The following is a 26786-nucleotide window of genomic DNA, read 5'->3' on the forward strand; positions in this document are numbered from 1 at the left end:
TTCCTGGTATATTTTTTTTAATTTTATATTAGTATATTCCGTATAACATGACTTATTCCAGAGGAAAATTTGTTTTCATGGAGTCATAGAAATTTTAATTATTACTTTACAGATTATATGTGATAATGTGAAGGTGCACTTCAGACGTTAGTGTATAATTTAATTTCATATGTTATACTAATTTCTATTGGTAAGATCTTTGAGGTTATTTTTCCATAGACCGAAAAATTGGTACGTCAAGTACTATGACGTCATACATACATAACGGTTTCGCGGGGCGTATATCATTTATTAAAACATTTCTTAGTTTATAAGCATCACATTTTCGCGACTAGACCAATGTCCCGCAAAATCATCGGCAATATGGTATTACACAAAGTTTCCATTAACGTCCCTCCTATCAATCATTGATCCACTTTAACCACGATGGTTAAATTTGAGATTGGTTCCTCCAGTACCCGTCAAAGTATAGCAGGTTGATGTCAACAGTTATATACGTAGAAGAAATAGTAGTAAGGGTCAAAAGGTTAAAGCATATCGTGTTATTTTATTAAATTAACTTATGACTCATATTTGACCGGATATGACGCTTCTTACTCAATTGTTCGAACGAATACCGGCAATACTGCTAGGTGGTCGATTATAATGATATTTTGTTGACCAGACAAAGTATGATCTTAAATTTTGTTTGAATCACAGAATAAAACACACTAATGCACTTCCGCAATAATGGAATGTGTCAAACTGATTTGTAAAAGGAAATACGTAGGAGTCTCCCCATTAAGTTGTAATAAAGCCCGGATGTAACATACGTGCAGCGTGCACTACATGGCCAAAGGAGAAGCAGGTCGGGTAAGTAATAATGTAGTCGTCGTAATGGAGTTTAACTAAATATCTCAATGGGATAACATTATGATAGCTAACATTATTTTTGTAGTAATCGTTTGAAAAATGTAAACACAATTATCTTGATTTGTGTAAATTGACACAAGTGTTCGTCTTCCATAATATGTAGTAGTGATATAGTGTACAATGACATATTATTGTGGATAAAAACATGTACCTAACATAACGTATATATAAAACTCGAGGACAGCGTTCATGACAGTTTGGCTGTATTTAATTCCTTATAAATTCCTTATTATTTGCTAGCAAAACCAGTACGGCTAATTATCTAGTACTTATGTGTGTAACAATTGCTCAGATATCAGCTTTTAAGATTAAAGTTATTCAAAATTATGATAAATTCTTGTCAATCAATCTTTGTTTATCGGTTAGACTGGTTAGATTTAAGAAAGACATATTTGTATTTTGACGAATATTGCATTAACAAAAAATATATATTGTTAAATGAATAACTGTGGTTAAATGTACTGACAGTGAAAGGTGCCTTATACATTTCTAGCTCTTATAAACATGAGACCTTTGCTGACAGATTTTTGTATTTTATTATTGAGCTATTTATTGGGGGAACGTTATTTCATAACGACTCCGACAAACACGTACCAGTGTCCTTAGAACTCTTCGACAAAAGGAATAACTGATGTTTTAAAATAGCTACACATTAACTAAGCTTTTGGGTCCGATTCTACCAGTAATGCTTAGTATTTCTTATAGCGGCACCAGTGTTTCTAATATAAAATCAAGACATATATTGATTCCGGAATTTTTCCAAGTGCCTGGAATTATGTTATCCATATGTACCTTGTTTTTGTTGAAGGACAAATCTATACCTTCTAATAATCTAACAATATCTTTATATTGTACAGATGAGAAAGTATTTGAAAACATAGTGACCAAATTATTGAAACCCTTATACTATGTATATAAATATCAGTCAGGATTTCAGCAAGGCTATTTCACTGTGACCAACGTATAGAGATATTTAAATTAAATTTGGCGTTAATATTTTATTTTAGCTTCTTGAAAAACCTTTAAAATAAACGACCAACTGTCTGGATTTTGTCATATATCTAAGGCAGAGTATGGCAGAGTGTTCAAAGTGAAACTCACGAGCTATGGCATTTCAGACAAATTATAACATTGGTAAATTGACTACAGCAGGTACTTTGTAAGAAAAACCATTCCAGGTGTTCCTCGTACCCTTACTATTCATACTGTACACAAATGATATTACTGACAATTTTTGCATTTCAAAACTATTTCCGGATGAATACCTTCTTTATTTTGTTGACAAAATCTACATTATTCATTTAAAATCAAATATTAATAATGATCTTGCCACCATACAACTATGGGCAAATAAATGTTAAATTATGTTTAATCCGACCAAAATAGAAGCTTTGCTGAACCACGTTATTGTGATAAATTCTAATAATGTAAATGTAGAATGTGTTGACCGTCATAAACATTTCGATATACTTATTGATTCATGGCGTATAAATGCCTGACCAATCTCTCCATAACATCCCGAATTTATCAATTTGATTATTTCCTTAGGGTGAAAGTTAATCCACTTCAAATGGGTTTGCGATATTTAAAAACATATTAACAGTTGTTTTTTGTTTCTGCCTTGGTGTATGTAAACAACGAATTGTGGATGCATTGAGTTTATTGGTAGTTTCAGAAAGTTAAAATATATTTTAATCGCAGGACACTTAAGATACAATCTACAAATAATATATTCTACCAAGCCTTAGAGAACTATAACTGTGGATCGGATGAGTGTATTGTTGCAGTTGCTGACACATCAGATATCATCAAGTTAAAAACTGTTTGGATAGTTATATGACATCCCTCATACAAATATAGACATTTTTTCTTTGAAATCTGCTGGAAATATCTTATCTTGCGTTATATCTAGGCCAACATTTAACCTTTTAAGATAATATTACTACGGACTAACACCGAGTTATCATACTTCATCTTTATATTAGCAACATTCGAGATTTGCTCTTTTGAATTAGCAACATTCGAGATGTGTTCTAAGATATTTTTTCAAGTTATACACCACTTTCTAACCGCTTGTGATACAAACTAGAAATGACAATGTTCCGAAATCTATCCTTGATGCGAAAATATTCTAAAGATTCACCTACTCGTACCCCTCACTCTGTCTATGTCTGTATTAGCATACATATTATCTACTCATGCGGGTAAATATTTCATGTCACGTTATATGTTTGCGGGCGGAATGTCATATCTTTTAGAGTAAACGACGGTTATTTCGCACACAAATTAATGACGTCACAATGGACGTAAATTTGGACAAATTTCAGTGATAACGAGACGGAAACGAATTGGATTAAGATATATTTTAGTCGATGAAGACATGTGCAAGGAAATATAACCATGAATATGGTGATAAGCAAACAGCTATTTTTGTGCTTAAAGATAGGTCTTCTCGTTATGTAATATAACAAGCTAACAATACATCTCTTTTAACATTTTGTTTTAAATTTTAAATTTTTCAAAAATCACCAAAATATATATGATATCTAGACATACCATCAACACATCAACACACACACACACATTCATACTAATCTAACATTATTTTCAAATTCTTATTTCTCAAGGAGATTTTAAGTTATTTTCTGTGCAATTTTTCCCCTACACTTAAGAAACAGATAAAAAAGAGATACAGAGGGATATACAGAGATGGAAGTTTTTTTCTTTCATTTAGCCTTAAAGTACAGAATCAGAGAAAGACCACATTGGGGACGGTCTAAGCCTAATGTCATGTGATATTGTGAGCGTCATAATGAAAGGAGACATTAAAACAACATTAAAAAACTAAAGATGTTGTTTTTGGTTTGTAGTTTTCATAGTCATATACATGTTTGAGTTTCTATAAATATTCTATATTTTTATTGTATATTATGACAATAATAATAATAGCAATTTATTGATGAAGTGTATTCAATAATTCAATAACAAATCAAGTACAAAAGTTAGAATGTTCGTTGGTTTCATGTCCATGTATATGTTAAGGTTTTTATTGATATTAATGCATTGTATATACTAATCGTAATAATAACATATTTCATGTGATTATATATATGATATGGTAACAATGCTAAGACCAATCTGTCCATATTTCCTCCAATTTATCGATTTGTTTGATTATTCTATTGGTGTAATAATTTATCAAAGGTTATATTGTAATACGGTTGTAATATGGTTATAAAGTTTTAATATGGTTATATGGTAATACGGTTGTAATATAGTAATACGGTTGTAATATGGTTATATGGTTGTAATATGGTTATATGGTTGTAATATGGTAATATGGTTATATGTTGTATTGGTTTATATGGTTGTAATATGGTTATATGTGTATAGGTATGGTTGTATATTATATGGTTGTATGGTTATATGGTATTATGGTATGGTTGTAATATGGTTATATGGTTGTAATATGGTTATATGGTTGTAATATGGTTATATGGTGATATGGTTGTAATATGGTAATACGGTTGTACTATGGTTATATGCTTATATGGTTATGTGGTCTTATGGTTTTAATATGGTTATATGATTCTATTGTTATATAGGTACAATCAATGAGGAGGGTGCCGCATTTACTTAAAACATAAATCGGATAAAAATTGTGCAGTTTCTTGATGAAAATCGAAAATTTTATCTTTTATCTTTGTTTAGTATAGACAATTGCCTTCATTTTACCGTGATGACTATTCCATTAGACTCTTAATCGTGGTTAGAGATTCTGGTTTGTGGTTTTCAAGTGTACATATATTTAGGTTTTATCAATATTCAGATTTATTGTATATAATGATGTTAATGTTAATATTCTTATTTATCAGGTTTGCATGTGAAGAAGAGTCTAATTTACAATACGGCAGTGTATCAATGATCAGTTATCACAGATACACATACAACAGATTATTAAAGATTGACAAAAACATCACATTTCAAATTTCAGGGAAGAAGAGAAAACAAGTATAAATTAATATGAAATCAATAAAATATGATATATATATATAGAACTGAGCACGTCCTTTCAATTGATAGGGAGCAGATTATGTATTTTTTGTTTAACAGAAAGTAAAAAAAATTAAAAATCGCATTAGAAATATAAGTTATCTACAGGAAACAGAACACTTGCGTAACAATTGAGACTGTCATTGTTTTCTATAAGCGTATTAGGATAGAGTAAGAGGTTCCTTCGCATCAGGTCAAGACAGTCTTACAGCGGAGATCGAGGATATAAACTGTTTGTATGGTAGAGGAAGTTTAGTTTGAACTTATTTTATTTCTCTAATAAATCAGTAGCCATGTTAACGCCGCGATCGTATGGTACTTGTAAACAGTAAGGCTACATTTGGAAGTGACGTATTAGGTGTAGGTTAAAATTGTATGTATTAATTGTGATTTACTTGAGTGGCCTACATCTTGTAAACACTGGTGTTGTAAATATACTCCATCTAAATAATAGACTGAATTCAAGCACATACATATTACATATAAAATAACATGCATTACAGTTTAAAGAATGACAAATACAAACCTGAAGTATAACTTCTACAAACTAAAGCAATTCCATGTTTTCCATGTTTTTTACAGGAGGAATATGAAGTGGATTGTGGTGGTATATCTATTTGTAGTTACTCAAAATTTGACTGACTGTCTCCAAAATATTCGTAAGTTTTCGAAGCTTAAATTAACACAATATAATACGATACTGTAATGGGAAATAAAGACTTGGATACTGATGATGGATAATAACAGTGAAAATAATTTGATATTTTTAACAGGAAACATAGTCACTATAGGTATTTATTACTTAGTCATATACTTAACATTCCTTAGTTCTACATACGTGATTAATTTATTTTATAGGCTATATTTCTTTGTTTCACATAGTCTGTATTTGCATATTACAGAGTTATCTGCCCTTGCGAGCAGATATTGATTGTGACGTCATGTGTTTGCGAGTGTAAACGTAAAACTTTTCTGAGAAAACAACGTGAATTGGGTTCGCAACATAATGACATACATGTAACAATCGATACTTACCCGCAAGGGAGCTAACTTTGTAATATGCAATGACGGAATTGTGAGCATGTAGACACAAGCTAAGTTCTGTCTAGTGCATTGTACGTATTATGAACGACAACTCCAGGCGAAGATAGGGTAGAAATATATTGCTTAAATATTGATAGCAAAAATAGCATTCATCATCATCAAAAATTAAAAAGGTTTTTTTATATATTTATTGCTTAGAAATCACTGCTGAGGATGGACTGTGCTTAATGGTAGGACAAACACTTGTACTTAACTGCAGTTTCACCAATCTGGACGAAAACGTTGGTCTGCATCAGTTAGAGATAGCTCACAGGGATAAACATGGCAAAACCACGGTGCTTAACAGTTCAGTGGCGAATGATAATCAAGTTATTCGAGCCGTCATACCTAACGTGGAGATAGAGAATAGTGGAAAATACTCTTGCCGCTACAAAAAAGATCATTTGTATGATTCATCGGTATTCTTTAAAGTAAGAGGTAAAGTTATTTGTATTTAAACTGTAATTCAAATGTAAACACTTGCCCAATGTTTACTTTTTTAAACACAGAGTGATTCTTATTGTTTTCTCAGAGAAAATATAAAACCTTTAAAAAAATAGTCAATCAATAATAGTATTTAATAAATATGAAAGCATTAAATGGTAACAGTGCAAAATGGCATCGGATATATAAATTCTAAATACAAAAAAAACCATAAAGCTCAAGACAATATTGTTATACCAGACGCAGTAGGGATTAGAATCAAATACTCACTCTTCAGTTGTGCAACGAATTTATTGTGCATTTATATTACAAATACTTTGTCAAGTAATACGTATTGGAGATCAAGACTCCACACACTTATTTTGCAATCCGAGTAGAACCTACGTTTGTTTCGATGTTAATATATGAGTGAAATGATACCCATATCAAAAAGCAGTATTGTCCTGTGTTTGCTAATTTGATATGTTTAAGCTCTGGTATTAATGAAGAAGACTTTACACAATTGAATATAAAAAAAAAAAAAAAAAAAAAAAAAAAAAAAAAAAAAAAAAGAGAAAAAAAAAAGGCAAAAAAATAAGTAAAACTAGAATAATCGTTTTGAAGCCTGGCATATTATGAATACGTCTAGTTGTTAGTAGAGACAATAAGAGTTTTTAACCCATGTGATGTTTTACAGAGCCCCATCCTATGCCAAACGACCTAGACTGTATGATAGAGGAACGTCTTACCAACATGAGGTGTACGTGGAATAACACAGACGGGTGTTCAACTTGGAAGCTTTTTTACTCATTCAAGTATGTCAGATAACCTGCTTACTTGTTATGATTTGTTTTGTGATACTGACCTCTTTTAGGCCACTTCCATTAGTATATCGTGTATCTGATCCTCAATTACACTGCAATGCAGGTCATGTCTATCCTCGCACTTTATGAGTGATGTTAATACAATGCCAAATTTTGTTTAAATGTGCCACGGTTCCATGTTTTTTTCCCTACTTTAATGTACTTTCATGAACCAGTAATTATTTACACAGTCACGTTGCCGAGAAGGAGCATAACATCACAGGGGGAGACACACCAGACGGTTGTGCTAATGGAGGAATAGAGACCAATCAGAAGGTAAGAGTAGCCAGATGTATCACACAAAGTGAATTGATTTGAACAGAATAACTTTTCTGACATACTTCATAGGGATATATCGTGGTTGTCAGGGAAAAGATATATTTTTTTTATTTGAGGGAACACTTGAGCACTGTTTTTTGCGCTCAAGTTCGTGGCATTGTGTAATTGATTCCCCCATCTTTTAGTGTTGTTATAAAAGTTTAGGAATATACTAAAATATATTATATGTAATAATATGTAAAAATTCTTATCCCTGCGAGATGGTATTCATGACATCATGAATATTCATGAATAATTCATGAACTTTCAAGTCTGAGATTGACTAGCCAAAATCTTTACCTCGGGTTGGATAACCCTGTCTACAAGGGAGACCTATGTAAGATAAAAAAATAAGAGATGCGCATGCAGTTCATATTTGTAATTTGGAACTCTTCAATAATGGGTTCATTTCAGTGGTAAACTTATATTTTACTTTGTTAAATAGTGGTTTTGGAGAGATGATGTAATGGGTATACAGTATATTACAGCAATGTAAGGCATCGTTTTATGTATCCGCCGTCAATTTGGTACCATAATAATGATAATGCATAAAACAACCGTTCTTCTATGGCACCGTATTATTTCATTGAATCATTTTGTTTCTCATTAGTTGCATAATACAAAGATGGAATTGGTCAATGTTGCTTTTACTTATTAGTATGCATTTATGTCCCCCATGGCAGTGTGATACGGAGGATTTCATATGTGGATATGATGGATAGGGATATTCTACGTATACCCGAGGGTCACAAAATGTTGTAAAAACCGAGGCTTGCCGAGGGTTTTTCAACATTTTGCGATCCCAAAGTAGAATATCCATTTTCTTCATATCCATGTATAAAAGAGTATTTTTCTCTCATGTCTCAACATTTTATTATAATTTTACTACTATGATTTTCCGCCATTTTGATATAAATTTGAAAAAAAATTCTCCATACATAAAAAAAAACATGTTATTTCCAACGCAAATTCCGTTATCAGTATTTTTAAAAAGTGAATCCAGTCTTGTTTCTGAAAAAAAATCTACCTAGAAAATAGTGATTTGTTGACGCTGTGACGGCACGATTCTTTATTGCAGCGGTAGCCAGGCAATACAGCCTGATCAGGTGACATGAGTGTATTATCCTGGACCAGCCAGTATTACACGTGTAGGTAGAGAGAAATGATCTTCACATCACACTGCCACCTGGGACATAAATTTTTTAAAGTATCGAAAATTCGAGATTGGCAACGGTCGGTTAAATATTACTTAAACGTGCGATAAGTAAATGGCGTTTTACTCTCTGTCCGTCATTGTTGTACAATCGGAAGGGGAGATAACTCCGTATGAAAGACGGGCGGTCGCCATAGGGACACGCGCCCTAGGAAAATACGACGTTTTAATTCCCTGCCATGTGATTTGTCTCAACTAGTCACAGACACGGTTATAAACATAAGGTATAATAATGGTAGATAGTAATATTCCATGAAAAAAAATGTAAAAAAAATCATCAATATCTACTCTGTTTATTGTTTTTAGTTTTAATCTTTAATCCATTTTAATCCGTAGGAGCGATTACTATGTGACATTAACAAGACGGAGCAGTTCGTATTCCGCATTCGACTTATCAGCGGTTATTATAAATTCCGATTCCGACTTCAGCGACATAATGCCTTTGGGCACAAATCGGAAACGGTGATCTGGAAAACGCCAAACCACGAGATCGGTAAGTTTATAGTTTTCTTTCGAAAATATTGTTTTAATAGTGTCAACTAAATATTCCACGTCCTGAAATGACCCTAGCAGTTAAATGAGAAAATAGAAAAGACCCACCATATGTCCTGAATCAAACATTTAAACATTTATCAGTTACAATTACATTGTATATCGTTAGAACATGGGTATTAATAGCTTAAAATGAAGTTACATCTTATGAGCATTACAATTATCTCATAAGATCATGAAATTCAAAACCGCTACGATTGTATTTCACTAGGTGTTGCAAAACATTTGTCCTTTAAATGGTATGTATGGAGTCTCTTCCTGAAAATATGTGTTTATCAGATATCATGTAGACTAATTTCAACTCGGTATTCATGAACCATTTCCGGTAACGTCAGTCCAGTAGCATTCGTATAAGACTTTTTTTTAATATTGACAAACATTGTCCACTTGGCTCGGAAGAAATCTCAATTAATGTTAACCAATGGCTCTTAAATAAATTTTGTGAAGTATATGTAGAAATTCCAGCAACTTGTTACGATAAAGTGAGCCAGCAGGCGATAATTATCGACTGAGGTGACACTAATTAATCGCTAAGTCCTGACCATGGTCCGATAGTATTACCTGGGGCTCTGAACGGGGAGTTCTCTGAACGCCAACATATTTATCAACAATAGGTAGGTAATGTTTTAGGAAACAATAGGAAGGCAATTATATACTGTTTCATATAAGCTGTCTTCATTTTCACATGTAAAGTCACCTGAGATTTACCTGTATTTCAATCAGTATCATCGGTGGCTTTTGGAAAATAATTCCTTCAATATATTCCGTAAAATATACAATGTAAGATATTAATCAAAGATAATCAGTGCTTTAATATACATAAAATCATAAATATTGCAAATGCTAAGAATTAGTATGGAACTACATGTGGATTATTAAGAACAATGCATTTTGAGTTCCAGGTGAAATATTTTTTTACATATCATATCTCAATTTTATCAGAAAAACAGGTTTCTTGATCAGTGTATATTCTAATGTAACAGTATTCTGTATTTACATAGGAGTTCTCCAGGGCTACATTCTTAGCCAACTTTCATTTCTTGTGACCGTGCATAATTCGATAGTTTCGCATGATTTCTTTTATCGCATAGACGTACACCTTCAAGTATTTGGCTAGAAAATGAGTGGAGAAAAACAATATCATAAAAGTTTAAATTAATATTGTCGGAAATTTTGACCTGTTGATTATAGTTTAAGTTGGTAATCTATTGAACCCGACACAAACACACATACATGTATGTTTTATAATTATTGGTAATAATATATCATTGGTTTTTAATGCTCTATATGTATTTTAGATACAAAATATTTTTAGAAGTCGCTTAATAATGTAAAAATACTAAATGAAATGAGATTGAAGACTGTTACTTATATAATTAGGGTCTTAACCATATTCATTTTAATACACATTATAGATGTTAATGTTGCAATACTGGCAAAATTATTTCTAGTCCATATGTTGTAGGTCTTTTAGTTCTCAAAATGTTGCAATCTTTTAGTACTCAGAATACCAAATTAACAGTTTTCTATTTTTTCTGTTTAAAGATTATAGTACATACACCGATTTGTATATAGTAACAATGTTTGACCGAAAATTAACCATAGGAAAGAAATTTGTATGTTATTTTTAACATGCACAAAAATATATCATTTTACTGCGCTGTTAACGGACAACAGTTTCATTATTGGGTGCTCTTTTGCTATAATGATATAAATACATCTTATGATAAGAAAGCAGGAAAATTATATAAATATGATTAATGATGCATCCAAATGCAACTTTCAAAATATATTGTACTATAGATGTTTATAAGGTCACTTAACAGACATATATGGAAGACTTTGTTAAAATGTATCACGTTTCAACAGGCAAAAGGCTTATATTATTTCAAACTTTTAATCGAATTGGTGTTACATTAAGTTGAAATAGGATAATTCCTTTTTGGATTTTTTTCTTTGATATTACTGAATGGGAAAGAAAGTTACTTCCATGTGAAATAAGTTTCAAAGAATTTTGCTTGATTTTAGTATCAATCTATTGAAAATCTAATGAGATTGATTCCAGAGATTTTAGATATATCAAGGAAATCTTTAAAATTCTTGAAATAAAATCATTGTGAATTTAATTTAATTTCATTCATAGATTTTATTGTTATATTTTCATAGATATTAACAGAAACATATATTATGTATATATGTTATATGATATTAAATATGAACACTTATTGAAATAGAAATTAATCAATATACATTTAGATAAGTATCAACACAGGTAACTTTTACAGGTAAATTTACCTGTTGGCAATGGGTCTGCTTTTAGGAAAAGACTATAACCACTGTCACAACAAACTACGTACCCTATAGGTAAATCCAAAATGTTGGCGTTCAGAGATACACCCCTCTGAACGGGGAATAATTTGACGGGATATTGGATTTTCTTCTTACAATGGGGAAAAAACGGGAGATTCCGGGAGATTTAGCGAGTGTGGGAGATTCCGTGGGGTGTTTTGAAATTCCGGGAGGCTCCCGGAGAATCTGGAAGGGTTGACAGGTATGATGAATTGAAGAGTTTTACATGCCGTGACGTAATCGTTTCTGGGCATATAAGATCATTTAAGGATTACATTGATTAATCAATGTTAGAATATAATACGATAAAGCCTTAAACGTGGACTTAATATTGCAGTGAAACTCCCTCCTGTACAAAAGTTTCATGTAGACAAAACTACCACTACATTGGCTTTAAGCTGGAAACTACCATACCCACCAGGATATTTCAATGAAGGAATGTCTTGTTCTGTAACTTGTGGAGAACAATTTAGGAAGCTGGTAAGTATAAAGCAATCACTTTCAATATGTTATCATATATGGAAACCAATATCTAGGTAGCAAAATCTGAAACCGCCTTTGGGTATACTCTAACATCTAGATGATAAGCCACGGCTTACATTATTTTTTGTAAGACACCATATTCTGATTTGCAAGACTGGCCTAATTTCAAGCCCGCCTTATTTACAAAGTCAGTTACAACTTTATTGTAAGGCATGATAGGTTATGTTACAAGATCGGCTTATTTTCGAAGTCTTTCATCAGTGTTTAAATCAAATATTAGAATTAAAGCAAAGCAAAAAGTGAATACATGAATATACATGTATTTGATAATACAAATGTGTTCGGTCAGTAATCAGGATTTGATTTGATAAACATTTATAAGTATTTGACAACAAATACTTATATAACGTTATGATTGTTTTACATTCATCACAGGTCAGATGATATTGACGTAATCTTGAGATAATTTCCCAGCATGCAAATTTTAACATGAATGGTATTTGCAATTTTGAAAGTAATTTTAATTAGTTGTTGATCATTAATTGTATAGCTGCAATGTGTATTTCTGTGCACTTAATAATGAAGACGTATCAATCATATAATTTACATAATATCATCAAAAAATTTTGAAAACGCAAAATGAAACAAACAATATTTAACATTACAAATAATCTTGCAGAATGTTTAAAATGTTTAGCGCAAATAACTTAGCATGCACATCAACTTGCATTTAATTTAATGCCCGCTATTGTCGTTGGATATATTACCAATTCCATACGACTGATTAAACCGTTGATAGAAAAAAATAATGCAAATTATTTGAAACATGTAAGGAAAAACAAATAAAAATAAAACAAAATATGATATTATCTTAGTCAAAAATACGTTGAAACTAAAGAAAACAAAATATTGAAATATGTGTAGTCACACGAGTAAAGAAACAGCTAGATGTCAACGCATAAATTACCTTCAGAAACCGATAGAAACCACGAACATATTATATACTTGATAGTACATGAATGTTAACCAATGTTGTAACTGCCTTAGAACGCCATCCAAACACATGTTCTTTCGATTTGTGACATTTATTGTGAAGAGATCGGAATACTAAAATTGATTTCTATTTTAGGATTTCGATGCCAAATCTAAAGACACATACGTTAAAAGGGTTGTCTTCGAAAGCCTTAAACCATTTACGGAATACAATGTATCAGTTACCTGTCAGGTCAGCGGAAGTCGTTTCTGGAGCGACACTATCAAACGTGTTTACAGAACGGAAGAAGATGGTGGGTATAATGATGAATAAGCTAACGCCATGTTACCCGAGAAGAATACTTTCAATCGTTCATATACCAACATATTATATTTCATCTAGAAGTGTATATAACATTTACAGCACGAGACATATATTACAGATGTCCTTTAGGTTAATACTTCAACTTATACTGTGAACGTGGGGATTTACGTATGGAAAAATTTACACTAATTATGCGAAGCTCGCTTGAATGCAAAATCCCCCCTCCCACGCGTAATATTTTTACAGTACTTAATGCGTGTAACATTCCCTCAAACGCGTTTGGGTTTCGTTTGCGTTCCTTTCGTTTAGTTTCGTTTGCGTTTCCTTTCGTTTATCGTTTTTCGTTTGCGTTTGCGCATCCGGATTCGTTTTCGTTCGCTCGCGTTCGTTTGCGTTCGTTTGCGTTTGAGCTTTTATTTGAATTCGTTTTCGTTCGTTTGCGTTTGCGTGCGTTTGCGTTTCGTCAACCGGATGTACTTCTTTTCGTTTTGATTGGAATTGTTAGTTGCGCATGTGCAAGCAAAAACTAAAAATGAAGTCAACTGCCGATGTAGCACTAGACCTATTTCACTGTATATATAGAATACGTAACATGTATAAACTTTGTTGTTTAAAGTTATAATCACCAAAGTTTTTTATGTATGCAAATCGCGAAATTAATTAAGCATTCGCGAAGATATTGAGGTTTACAGTATATACATTCGTTAGTTGTCTTCCTTTTATCAAAATGCATTAATCCGCATCTCAATAATTGCTATTGTAGTTCCTCTTGTTGGACCGACAACCACTACGCAATCCTACACATTTGGCGCGTGTAAGGAAGACAGCCATAGCACCTGTCTGAATATCTACGTCAAGGTAATTTGTGGTTACATTGGTTGCGTATTACAGAGTTAGTTCCCTTGTGGGTAGGTATCGATTTTCAAGTCATTATTTTGTGAGCGCAATTCACGTCGTTTTCTCCAAAATTATGACGTTACGTTCGCAAACGCATGACGCCACAATCAATATATATACCTACCCGCAAGGGCAGATAACTCTGTAATATGCAAATACAGAATAGACACATTCGATGCTGTTCCAGGACGGTGTCCATTGTAGCGTTTTACATTAGGACATTTACTATAATCTGGATCATAACACGCATACTCAGTCATGTTTATCACTTCATCAAGTAAATAATAACGTTGATATTCAAATTTACTAAAGTAATGGCCTAAGCAATTCTAAAGAACCTGAAAGGTATGAATCTCAATACATCAGAAGTTTTTCTTAATAAACTGTGAAATATAATACCATATAGAACTTTGATAGCCATCGTCACTGATGTTTTCTGAAAGTATCTCTCTATTATAGTAGTTCTAATATAATTGCTGCTATCAGCGAAATCAATGTTTAGATTTAAAACGATTAACATGGAAAACTCATTTTATCCTTTGAAGCCGGTGGAAGCGTCAAAAGCAAGAGGAAACATAACTGGATATGAGGTCATCATTCGAGGAGGTAAACCCTCTGAGCTAATACAAATTCCGGAAGTGAAGACAACTTTAGAGTTAGGACCCATTGACAAGGGAATATTTCCGCCAGTCAATGTCTCAATATGGTCTAAAACATCAAAGGGATCGTCAACCAATTCAACCGACATCTATGTTTATCGCGCTACAGGTTGGTTTTATTTTGTTTGCTAACCCCAAACATGTTTCACATTTTTCATGACTAGTTATTTTGAATAAGATGGCAACAATCGATAACGAAGAATATAATGCACACTATTGTGACCATCTCGTCCTAGTTTTGTATAATTCATTCGATATGATAACGTTATTCGTTTTGAATTTTGTTTAGTTTATGATATTATGTCAGTGATTCTATTTCATCAGCATTTGTAATTGCTATGGTGGTTTTTAAATTATCCTTATATCACATGATTTTTTTTCACAATGCTTTCAATATTTTGTTCTCTTTAACTTAGAGAATGGAATCCTCGAGGAGGTGATAGTTGAGGAAGAGGCGGAATACTATCTAGTAACAGCAGCACCCAACACAATGCCTTCACAGTATACCTTCCATTGGTGTTATGGGCAATACAGAAATCCGCCTACGGTCATGTGCAAGGTTTAATTTGTACACATTCAACTTTACTTCAAAATATTGACCTTTTGTACATAATCGTGATAATGTTAAAGTTTGTATCTAGTGCTATCAATTTTACTTTAGGGATATACATAGAACAATATATATTAACATTCGGATAAAAAACAGATGCTATTTATGATTACAACATTTACATTTACCTTGAGTAAATTTAGTATATCTAACCGACGCTGCTTATTGACACTCGCATAATTATTTCGTTTCAACTGGCGTGCTTCATAATGTCTCAACTATACATCCCCACGATACGTATTTATTTCTTATTTTGTTTCTCAAAATTTCAGGAAGGATATGAATATAGCTCAGTCCCCGGGCCGGAAATACGGATAGCGAAGAAAGCATTAAAAAGACCGGAGAAGGCATTAGAGGATGCAGACAAAAATAACCGGTGGTACTTTGGAACATCGGTAAACACAAGTTCTAAAGGCGTTCATTGGGAGGACTGCTTCTTTAAGGCAGGCAGTGTTAGTAAGTATTGGTTTTTACTTTGACTAAATTTCACCTTATACATTATAATTCAAAACTTCATTTTGTTTTTCCTAGGGAAAATTTTTTAGTCGCAACACCGCAGAAATCCAAAAAAATAACGATGAACATGTTTTCTGCCAGAATTGTTAGATGTGCAATTGAATGTAGACTATAACATTTAGAAAATATCACATTCAGAGCGAATGGGTCCTGTCTAAACAGAGAAAACGTACGAAAAGTGTATGTTCGTGTATACTACCAATTCTACTACGCTCCGATTCAAAATTTTCGTCCGAATGTTACAGAAAAGTACAGAGAGTTGCATTACAACTTAGGTATCGGTTTGTCTAGAATTATGTATAGCATAATTATGTATAGCATATGCTCGTCACTATAAAATACCGATACAAACAGCATTTTCAGTGACTTGTCTCCATTTCTGGCAAAACTGCTGGCGGCCGCCATTTTGATTCGTGTAACACACCAACTACAGACCACGTGATTCCCCACCGTGTTATATCATCATTGAAAATGTTACTGTATCCTTTACGTCGTTTTATCCCGTCCCTGTAAAGGTGCCTTTGTCCTTTGTGGCGTTTATATACGACGTAACATATGTTGCTAATACTATCACAGTTTAACATATTCATATGGAGAAATACATTCATAGAATACTTTTAAAGAAATAATAAGGAATGAAAATACAAAACCAATTAATAATTCCATGTTATAGAACCATAGTCATTTGTAAAAATTATATCCTTGGCTTTAAACTCACACATATTTGACCCATATGCAGGTCACGAGACGTAATTCCTTGGCTTTTGCTGAATTATTTCACTATATATTCAAGTAAATATTCTAACATTTTTTCTTCACATTATACAGGATCAATTTTTGTCTTAATATTATACAGGGTAAGTTCAGTTTACATATGACAAAAATCTACTTACAAGCATCACAGGGACATAAATCATATAATCATCCCCAGCGGTAGCGAATGGGACATGAGACTGAGTACTGTAAAATGCGTTAACGTCAAAGGAACACTAATTAGAAGGTATTGTTATAAGATTTTTTAAAGTCAAAAGTTACTGGCTTTTACATTTACATAAAATATTTAGGTAATTTCTTTTTTAATTTTTTTAGATGATATCCAACCTAGACGTCCGATACTTTCCGAGGGAATGTACAATCAGATATTAGTGGCTGTTCAGCCGTTTTGTCCAACTGACGACAAAGCAGGAAGTCTCCGTCCTATCAACTACACAGTTGTCTATGATAACATGGATGATCCGAATGGCAAGTTTAATTAGACCATTGTATATGTTAGCATAGATTATCCTTGTGGTAGGTTTAAGTAGACCATTGTATAAATTAACACGGGGACTCATAATAGTAGGTTTAAGTAGACCGTTGTATGTGGTAACATAGGGAATCCTAATGGTAGGTTTCACTAGACCATTGTCTGTGATGACATCGGTAATCCTAATGGTAGGTTTCACTAGACCATTGTCTGTGATAATATCGGGAATCCTAATGGCAGGGTTTAAGTAGACCATTGTATATATAAATATGGGAATCCTAATGGTAGGTTTAACTAGACCATTGTCATGTGTATTAAATAAACATCGGGAATCCTAATGGCAGGGTTTAAGTAGACCATTGTCTATATATAACATGGGAATCGTGGTAATGAATAGCTGCACTATTTTAACAATTAAATTGATAAATACATTTTGTTGCTCGTTTAATATGACTAGTTTTATTAGGGCCCCGCATCGAGATGCGGGTGCCCTATAGTAATCAGGTTGTCCTCCGTCCGTCCGTCCGTCTGTCTGTCTGTCCGTCCGTCCGTCCGTCCGTCTGTCCGTTTTTTTTTCTTTTGCACATTAATGATGGAAGGGAGTGGAGTATTTTCCCCATATTTTACATGATGATTCCCCATCCATCCTAGATCTGCTTGGTAATTTTTCAGGCTGAAATTAAATTAAAAAATCGGCCATCTTGGATTTTAACATTTAAAAAAATCACAATGTTGTTGCTCTTAACTGATAAACATTTTGTTATAACATTATGATGCAAAGTTGTTCAGAATTAAACAAGGAGTTGACTGTCCAAAGGTAAGGTCATGGGCCAAGGTTACTAAGTCAAAGGTCAAGGTCAAATTTATTTGAGTTAATTGTATGCTCTTAATGTAATGTTAGCTTGGAATCAGGATTCAAGTTAAATACTTGGAAGACTTTTTCCAAAGAATTATAATAATGTACCATCATCGGTTTCCCAATTAATGTTGACATTAATTATTTATTAGCAACATATAGCTAACACGGAAGAATTCGTTGTCAAAATAATACATTTTGTTGCTCGTTTAATATGACTAGTTTTATTGTAATCTACGTCTTTGTTAATTTACATTTATTCATGAATACATTTATTCACTATTAATGGGTGCTAAGTGTATTTACATTTCGTAATTACATTTATAGACATCTAAAAACGCGTGTTATCTCTCTCGGACCGCGAACATTTGTACATCGCGGAAATAAAGTAGTTTGGATTGCTGTATTCCGAATTTGCATATTATAGAGTTATCTGCACTTGCGGGTAGGCATTGATTGTGACGTCATGTGTCACAAAACAATGACGTAGCAATCGATACCTACATGCAAGGGAGCTAACACTGTAATATGCAAAGACGAAATATAATATCTTTGTTATTATTATTTATTTATATGATGTCTTTCAGATAATCATACAAAAGTATTTGATGCCCGTTTCAAAACGAGCCAACTTACATTAGACAACTTGAAGCCAGGCGTAAAGTACAAAGTGGTGTATAATATTGGATACCGTGAACAGACAAGTCCGTTCAGTGAGCCAGCATTTAAATACATCAACAATCAACATAAAATAGCAAGTACGTATCCACAAATGATGGAAATATCTTTCTCAATAAATAGAAATGATGCAATTAACTAGTATTAGGAACGATTTACAACATTGAACAACAACAATTTCTACCAGAATGTGGGAAAGGTGAGTGACGTAGGAGGGAAGAAATTGTAAAATGAAATATTCCAACTCAAACCATTACATTTACCCTGTACTATAGTGTAACAGGAGAGAAGAAAATATAGCGGCTAGACCGGGAGTCGATCCCGGGACAAAAGCCGAATGCTCTAACGGACTGAGGCATCTGGTCACCGATGGCGATTGAGCCAGTCACATTTCCCTACACTAGTTCATCTTTGCCTTACGCTGTAGAACCATGCAAACTTGTTAAGGGGGTAAATTTATTAGTTTTCAATGCGATTGCATCATGTAGATATTTTAGTGGCGAACGGAAAGATCCTCAACCCGAGAGGTAAAATTCCGTGATCCAACTCCAAGTGGTGGAATGTCCTGTTTCGCCCATAAATGGTTAAATACTTTTTTTTTATCTCAATTCAACCTTTACTTTTGTATATACATTATGTGATAATACATAGTCGACATCGTGATGTCAATAAAGTATAATAATGCAATTGTAAACATCATATAAGTGTCCAAGATAGCTTATTTACACCCTAGGATAAGATGTAAAACGTAGTTTATATACACCGTCAGATAATATCTCCAATGTAGCTTATCTACATCCTAATTTAGGATTTCTAATGTAGCTTATCTACATCCGAAGTTAAGATTTCCAATGTAGCTCATCTACATCCTAAGTTAAGATTTCCATTGTAGCTTATCTACATCCGAAGTTAAGATTTCCAATGTAGCTCATCTACATCCTTAGTTAAGATTTCCATTGTAGCTTATCTACATCCTAAGATAAGATTTCCAATGTAGCTTATCTACACCCTATAATTAAATTCCCAAGGTAGCTAATTTACATTCTAAGTTAAGATTTCCAATGTAGCTTATCTACATCCTAAGATAAGATTTCCAATGTAGTCTTTCTACATCCTAAGTTAAGATTTCCATTGTAGCTTATCTACATCCTAAGATAAGATTTCTAATGTAGTTCATCTACATCCTAGGTTAAGATTACCATTGTAGCTTATCTACATCCTAAGATAAGTTTCTAATGTAGCTTATCTACACCCTATAATTAAATTCCCAAGGTAGCTAATCTACATTCTAAGATAAGATTTCCAATGTAGTTTATCTACATCATAAGATAAGATTTCCAATGTAGTTTATCTACATCATAAGATAAGATTTCCAATGTAGTTTATCTACATCCTAAGATAAGATTTCCAATGTAGTTTATCTATATCCTTAGTTCAGATTTCCCTGGTAGCTTATCTACATCCTAAGCTAAGATTTCCACTTTAGCTTGTATACCCTAGGATAAGATTGGCTGAATGTTTCAGTTCCTTGAGGGTAAAACAGGAATATGTATTTAAGCTTTCAAACACGAGGCTTGTTCTGTGCTTGTCCTGGTAAAATAGAGATATCCTATAGGATATCTTACGCTTACCAGCAGTATGGATATCTATCGTGGTTAAAAGCGAAGAAGACATTCAGGCCGAGGAAAGTAAACCAGGCTTTCTGCTTTTTCAATTGATTTATCCAATGCGTACTTTATCTATAAACAATATCCAATTACAATGCAACGTAATTAAATGTATTTGATCACCATCTAATGGGTTTTGATACAATACTGGCATTGAGATTTATCAAAGGGATAAAGAGTTTCATAGACAATTGAACAAAAATAGGTTACGTAACATTGCTTCGTAACGCTTGTTTCAGTTATCGTCGGATCAGCAGTTGGCTCGACTTTGTCTATTATCATCACTATCGTGTAAGTAGTTTAGATTTCAAGACAAAAACGGATTAGAGATATAAAAACTATTATTTTACAATCAAATGATTAAAGAGTTATCATTTCACTATCATTATTAACTTCAAATTTCCTAATACCAAGCACGAGAAAACGAAATGTTACTGACAATGCTTGGGACATAAAGGGCATTTCATACAATTCCTTCGTTGTATATTTAAATGAATTTTGCATGTTTCAGAATTATCTGGGAGTTCACGATGTATTATAGAAAGATAGAACAGCCGATAGATTGTGTTGAAATTGACCAGAGGATTAAGGTAAGATTATTTATTTCTTCAATCAATTATTTTATATATATTCAAATTATTACGGTGAATATGATTTTTAAAGAATGTTTGGGGAAACATGTTTCAATATTAAATATGTATAATTTATTTATAAAAAAGAAAATCTTAAAAATCGAACATTGTATAAGACATCACGTATTAAAACTAATAGCATGATAAATAAAATTATATGTGCCTTTATTTTCATACTGATGAATCAGAAAATAACAGAACATTCACTATCAAAAGTTACCTTACCATTGCTTTGAGAACTACAGGACTTACAGATGTATAGGTTAAATTAGAAAAGTTCATTTTGTATATTGGAATTACTTACATCTGTTGTGCAATAGAAATGAATACACACTATTAAACTAAACCAGGACATCTAGCAGTGATTTATAATCTCATTTCACATATTTACAGTGTTTTAAGTAATTGTAAAACGACTTCGTATATATGTATGTTTAATAAACTTACATAAACATACCACCAAAAGCAAGAACCTTTTGAATAATCTTACAGCTTAATTTGTCAAAATGTTTGGGATTCAATGGATTATTGAATAAAAATGAAGGTAAACTTTTCTCGCAAGTTATGACACAATTTGACGTTAATCATTGCCGTCATTAATTACATAATTGAAAATTGCAAAAAAAAAACCCGTGAGAATAATAGTATGTTTTGATAAATATGTCTTAGTGTTAGTATTTAATATAGTAAGAGGGGAGATTTTAGACAAGAACAAAGAAAAAAACTTTGGAAATGACAAACACCACTAACTTAATTTTTTTATTTAACAGGAAAAACACGAGATCTATTCGGACGACACGGAGAATACATGCCATGGTAGTGATCAAATGAAAAAGATGAGATACCAGACTTCACTTGACTTTAAACCTAAACACCAAGACAGTGAACCACCTATTAACAACCGATCATCAAGCGAGAGTGATTCGGACAAACGTAGTTCATCATATAGAATACTTAAATCAATTCCAAACGAAAGAGACATGACTGTCGATTCCGATAGTTATATTTTGCCAGATATTTCAGAGGATATTGCGGTGAAATGTTCCAACAATGGAAACACATCTCCAAATTCGTCTGGGGTCGTTTCCTGTCAGTCCATTCCGCATTCAGATGTTAATCCTAGTAGAAGTGAACAACGACCATTAAACTGCAACAGTGGGCGTTTTACTTCAGCACATGACATTAGTGTCGAGATTGGGGACTACAATAATTCTATGATCAGGACATCATCAGCCCGCACATCAAGTGATTCAGCTTTGGACGAGTTTCATATCAATTTACGCAATAAACGCGTTGGCCAATGTGACGATGTTATACACGAAACCTGCTTACATCACAAGGGGGGCATTGTACTCATACAGAGCACAGATAGAAGCTTCAATGATCAATCTTCAAAATGCACCATCTCAAAAGATATAACTATATCTGCCACAAACCCATCCACCACGAAAACAAAGGCACCAGAATCCACAACAAACACAGAGGCATCTAAATCCATCACAATAACAGATGTACCTGAATCCATCATAATATCAGAGGCACCTGAATGCGACACAAAACCAGAGGTACCTGAATTCGCTACAAAAACCGAGGTACCGATGAACCGAAAGGCAGTTTTGCGTTATAAAGAATTGGTTAAAGACACAACAACAAGAAACTCGCCTTTAACAAAAGTTGAAAGTCATTGCGGAGTTCCATTTTTTGAGGATCTGGAAAAAGTGGAGTCACCAGTTGATCGTGGGATCACTCATGGATTGCCGATAGATCAGGAGCGTGTACTGGACACTAAAGACTGGGACTTAGTGAATACGGAGATTATTCTAGAACATATAGGCCAAATACCGACAGATGATGGCAGTACACGTAATAATGCAGGTCAATTACCGGATACTGAGACCATACTAGATATTATAAGCCTGTTACCGATAGGCACTGAGGCCACACAAAACATTACATGCCAATCATTGATGGAACTCGAAAGCATGTATAGCTCAAATGAAGTTCCGGTGAATACTATGAATTTAGAGAGTGCAGGCAACGTATCGGCGGAAAGTGAAAGTGCACTAGATATCACAGGTCAATTATCGTTGGATCTGGACAGGATGTTAGACATTCAGCTTTTAAATAAAGATTTACCATTTAATCATATTTCAGAATCAGAAGGCATGCAAAAACCAGTTCTAAAAACATCCGATTGTACAAAAAAGATTGCTTATAAGGCGCTTCCACTAAGCAAATCCTAATCAAGAAATACTCGCTTGATATTTTCAAAACGAAGCATGCTGACTTAATGAGGCTGGCCTGAGTCCTAGACTATGAAAATGTTGAGAATCAAATATATCTCTTAGGAAAGAGAGACGTTAACATTAAAAAAATAATGTTCTTACAGAAATTGAGGGGGGACCATATACTAACAAGATTTGAAGTAAACCTACATTTTATTATACTGATATAAACACTGTGTCTATAAATAGCTGAGATAAATTCCTGTAAGTTCTAATTTACAATGTCACTAAATCCGTGGTTACATTCGATTTTTAATTGACCACAATACAATAAGTGTTTTAATTTTTTACGTAAGGGTAAACGGGTTCACGACGTTATTAAGATGATTAAAACTCTACCATTGAATCTCCTTTGTTGATCACGATGTTATTTCGATGACTAAAACTCTACCATTGGTAACAGCGTTATCAAGATTACCAAAAGTCTACCATTGGTCCTCCTTTGTTGGTCACAAGTTAGTAAGATGACTAAAACTCTACCATTGTTGGCGACGTTATTAAGATTACCAAAAGTCTACCATTGGTCCTCCTTTTTGGTCCACAAGTTAGTAAGATGACTAAAACTCTACCATTGTTGGCGACGTTATTAAGATTACCAAAAGTCTACCATTGGTCCTCCTTTGTTGGTCACAAGTTAGTAAGATGACTAAAACTCTACCATTGGTAACACGTTTAAGATTACCAAAAGTCTCCATTGGTCCTCCTTTGTTGGTCACAAGTTAGTAAGATGACTAAAACTCTACCATTGTTGGCGACGTTATTAAGATTACCAAAAGTCTACCATTGGTCCTCCTTTGTTGGTCACAAGTTAGTAAGATGACTAAAACTCCACCATTGTTAGCGACGTTATTAAGATTACCAAAAGTCTACCATTGGTCCTCCTTTTTGGTCACGACGTTGCAAACAATTGGCTGCTGTCGCATGTAAAACGTAAATAAACTTTACTTACAGTTAGACATTTTATATTATTAATATTGTAAATAGCATATATATTAAAGTTCTATAGCAACATACCTTTTACATACTGGCAAAGTAACACAAGCAACAAAGATTGAAATTGTTATGGTTTTTACAACTGAGTCCAAGACACAAAGAAAATCAACGTTTTCATGAAACAGTCCCGAATTGCTCACAGGAAACGTACAATTGGTGGGAGGTATATTTAATCATTGAACTACCTTCAGCTGGCAAATAAGGGAGTATGAATGCCAACTTGACAGCGAAAAATTGAAGTAAGCGCGCTAGCGAATTATGATTGCAAACTGGATGCAGCTCAATGCTAATATTTACATTTGATAAATGATTTTATGATAAAATCCCAAGGGATTTTGTATCTACAATGATGCATAATTCATTATCTTGACGGATGGACTAATAATTGGCACGACAATTGTGGCGTCACAATGATAGGCCTAACGATATCAAAATAAACAGACGACAGTTCGTGAATTGGTGAAGCCATAGAAGGCTGCAATTGATATGTAAATCTTTTGATATATTTGTAACATTACCTTTCATAGATATCAGTTGGTATTAACGTAGTACGATGGGTCGGAAAGATATCAGTCCAGTAATGTTAAACGACCTGAGTAAATATAACCAGATATCAAGAAATAATACAAGAAAATGTTTCCGACGATTATAAGTGCTCCCACGATATTGATAAGCAATAGGACAATGGAGTCAAGAAAGATGTATTGTATTGTTTTATTGACCATGCATGTTACCTACCATCTATAGTTTTGGCCTCGCAATGTTAGAGCATTGTTTGCCTTCACTTGCGTTACAGTGTAAATAGGATATTTTTGAAGTTAACGTTATGTATACCCATATGTATCTGATATTTACTCTCTTTAGATTCTTCCTGTATTATATGACGATTGCAGACTTTTACATAGTGTAATTCAGTGCAAATATGTAAATAACGGTGATGATATTACTTTTAATCTTTATCAGTATTTTGTCTGTTTGTAGTTTAAATATGATTTTATTCAGATTTAATAAAAATGGTTCTTTTCAGCTGCCGAATACAGATGCTATTTGTAAACAAGATCTCTATAGATTAGTGAAATATATTCTAGGAACTGTTACGCCGAGGGGATTCCCTACAGAAGTAGAATAACGAAATTCAGAAATCACTATGAATCAAATCACATCTCGAGCCTCACGCCGGTTCTAAAGGTACTGTCTGTTACGTCGCGAACAGAGAGTCGTTTATACAGAACGACGTGCAGATCAAGATGTAATTTCAATCAGATTGTTTAGAAATCGGAATAATTCAGTACAATGTTTTAGCGAATGGATCATGTTTTAATGACGATAAATAATTGGTTTTTGTACGTATTCTACAGAATACAAAATGTGATAACCAATAGAAATATTCATATACATAGATGCAAATATAAATGAATCAAAGAATGTTAGCTATATCCTTGTATATATAAATTATTGTATATAGTTACATGCGTGAAATGGTTCATTGAATAATAAATTAAAACAATGCTATTTGTGTTAAGTTGCATACATAAATACATATTTTAAGCATAAGCATATGATGGATAGATTATAGCGGTGGCGATTTAAGTCAGTAGGTTCTACAGTTCTCAATTCTCAATTGTCAATTCTTTTATTTTCCTTAAGTTTACAACTTATTGAAATTGTGCAAAATACGCACATATACATATATATACAATTACAGAGTAATTAGTACAATATCATAGACAAGTTGCAATTGTACTATACATTGAAATAAAAAATATGTATTATGTAATGGCTACATAACTTACTGGTTAAGTATACAACACTAAAATAACTATACTGAAATTATTGGAGGCGGGATCGTATTTTCATGGACTCAAATATAAATTTGGCTAATTTACGTAGATCACTTATTTTTTCGCAACATAATAATTGTATCAACTTGTACATAGATGGTTTACGCCAATAGAAAGGTTTTACATACATTATTATGTATTTCTTTCTTAAATTATGATAAATAATACATATTAAAATAAAATGATATTCGTCTTCCACATCTAAATTACAACCAGGGCACAATCTTTGTTCTCTAGCAGTATCGGTATATCTGCCTGTTTCGATGGCCAAATTATGAGCAGATAGACGAAATTAAGATAAAACAATTCAGTATTTAGGAGGTATATATTTGGTCAAATGGTATTGTATAGTAAAATGAT

At 33.0% G+C, this 26786-nt stretch overlaps 1 protein-coding gene across 2 annotated transcripts; it reads left to right on the forward strand.

Annotated features, from left to right (window-relative positions):
* Positions 1-646: 646 nt before the first annotated feature.
* On the forward strand, positions 647-26786 carry LOC138320857 (uncharacterized). 2 transcript variants are annotated; one of them, XM_069264127.1, is made up of 17 exons: positions 647-852; positions 5548-5624; positions 6208-6486; positions 7169-7286; positions 7526-7610; positions 9202-9358; positions 12104-12246; positions 13379-13535; positions 14310-14404; positions 14989-15211; positions 15519-15661; positions 15985-16168; positions 17318-17470; positions 18918-19088; positions 20915-20966; positions 21187-21265; positions 22078-26786. In XM_069264127.1, the coding sequence occupies exons 2-17, from the start codon at positions 5555-5557 to the stop codon at positions 23548-23550; spliced, it is 3582 nt and encodes a 1193-aa protein (XP_069120228.1). In that variant the 5' UTR covers positions 647-852; positions 5548-5554; the 3' UTR covers positions 23551-26786. The 2 variants fall into 2 exon arrangements, with proteins under 2 accessions (XP_069120228.1, XP_069120229.1); XM_069264128.1 differs by lacking the exons at positions 647-852; positions 5548-5624 and having other exon boundaries at positions 6349-6479.

The sequence above is a fragment of the Argopecten irradians genome, chromosome 4, assembly GCF_041381155.1.
Source record: "Argopecten irradians isolate NY chromosome 4, Ai_NY, whole genome shotgun sequence".
Taxonomy (NCBI): domain Eukaryota; kingdom Metazoa; phylum Mollusca; class Bivalvia; order Pectinida; family Pectinidae; genus Argopecten; species Argopecten irradians.

Bases quoted from the DNA above. Each gene is read 5' to 3' on its own strand.
- LOC138320857 (XM_069264127.1), top strand. From the start codon at position 5,555: ATGAAGTGGATTGTGGTGGTATATCTATTTGTAGTTACTCAAAATTTG. The intron at 9,359-12,103 runs GTAAGTTTATAG...TTAATATTGCAG, and splicing joins AACGCCAAACCACGAGATCG to TGAAACTCCCTCCTGTACAA. The intron at 16,169-17,317 runs GTAAGTATTGGT...TAATTTTTTTAG, and splicing joins CTTTAAGGCAGGCAGTGTTA to ATGATATCCAACCTAGACGT.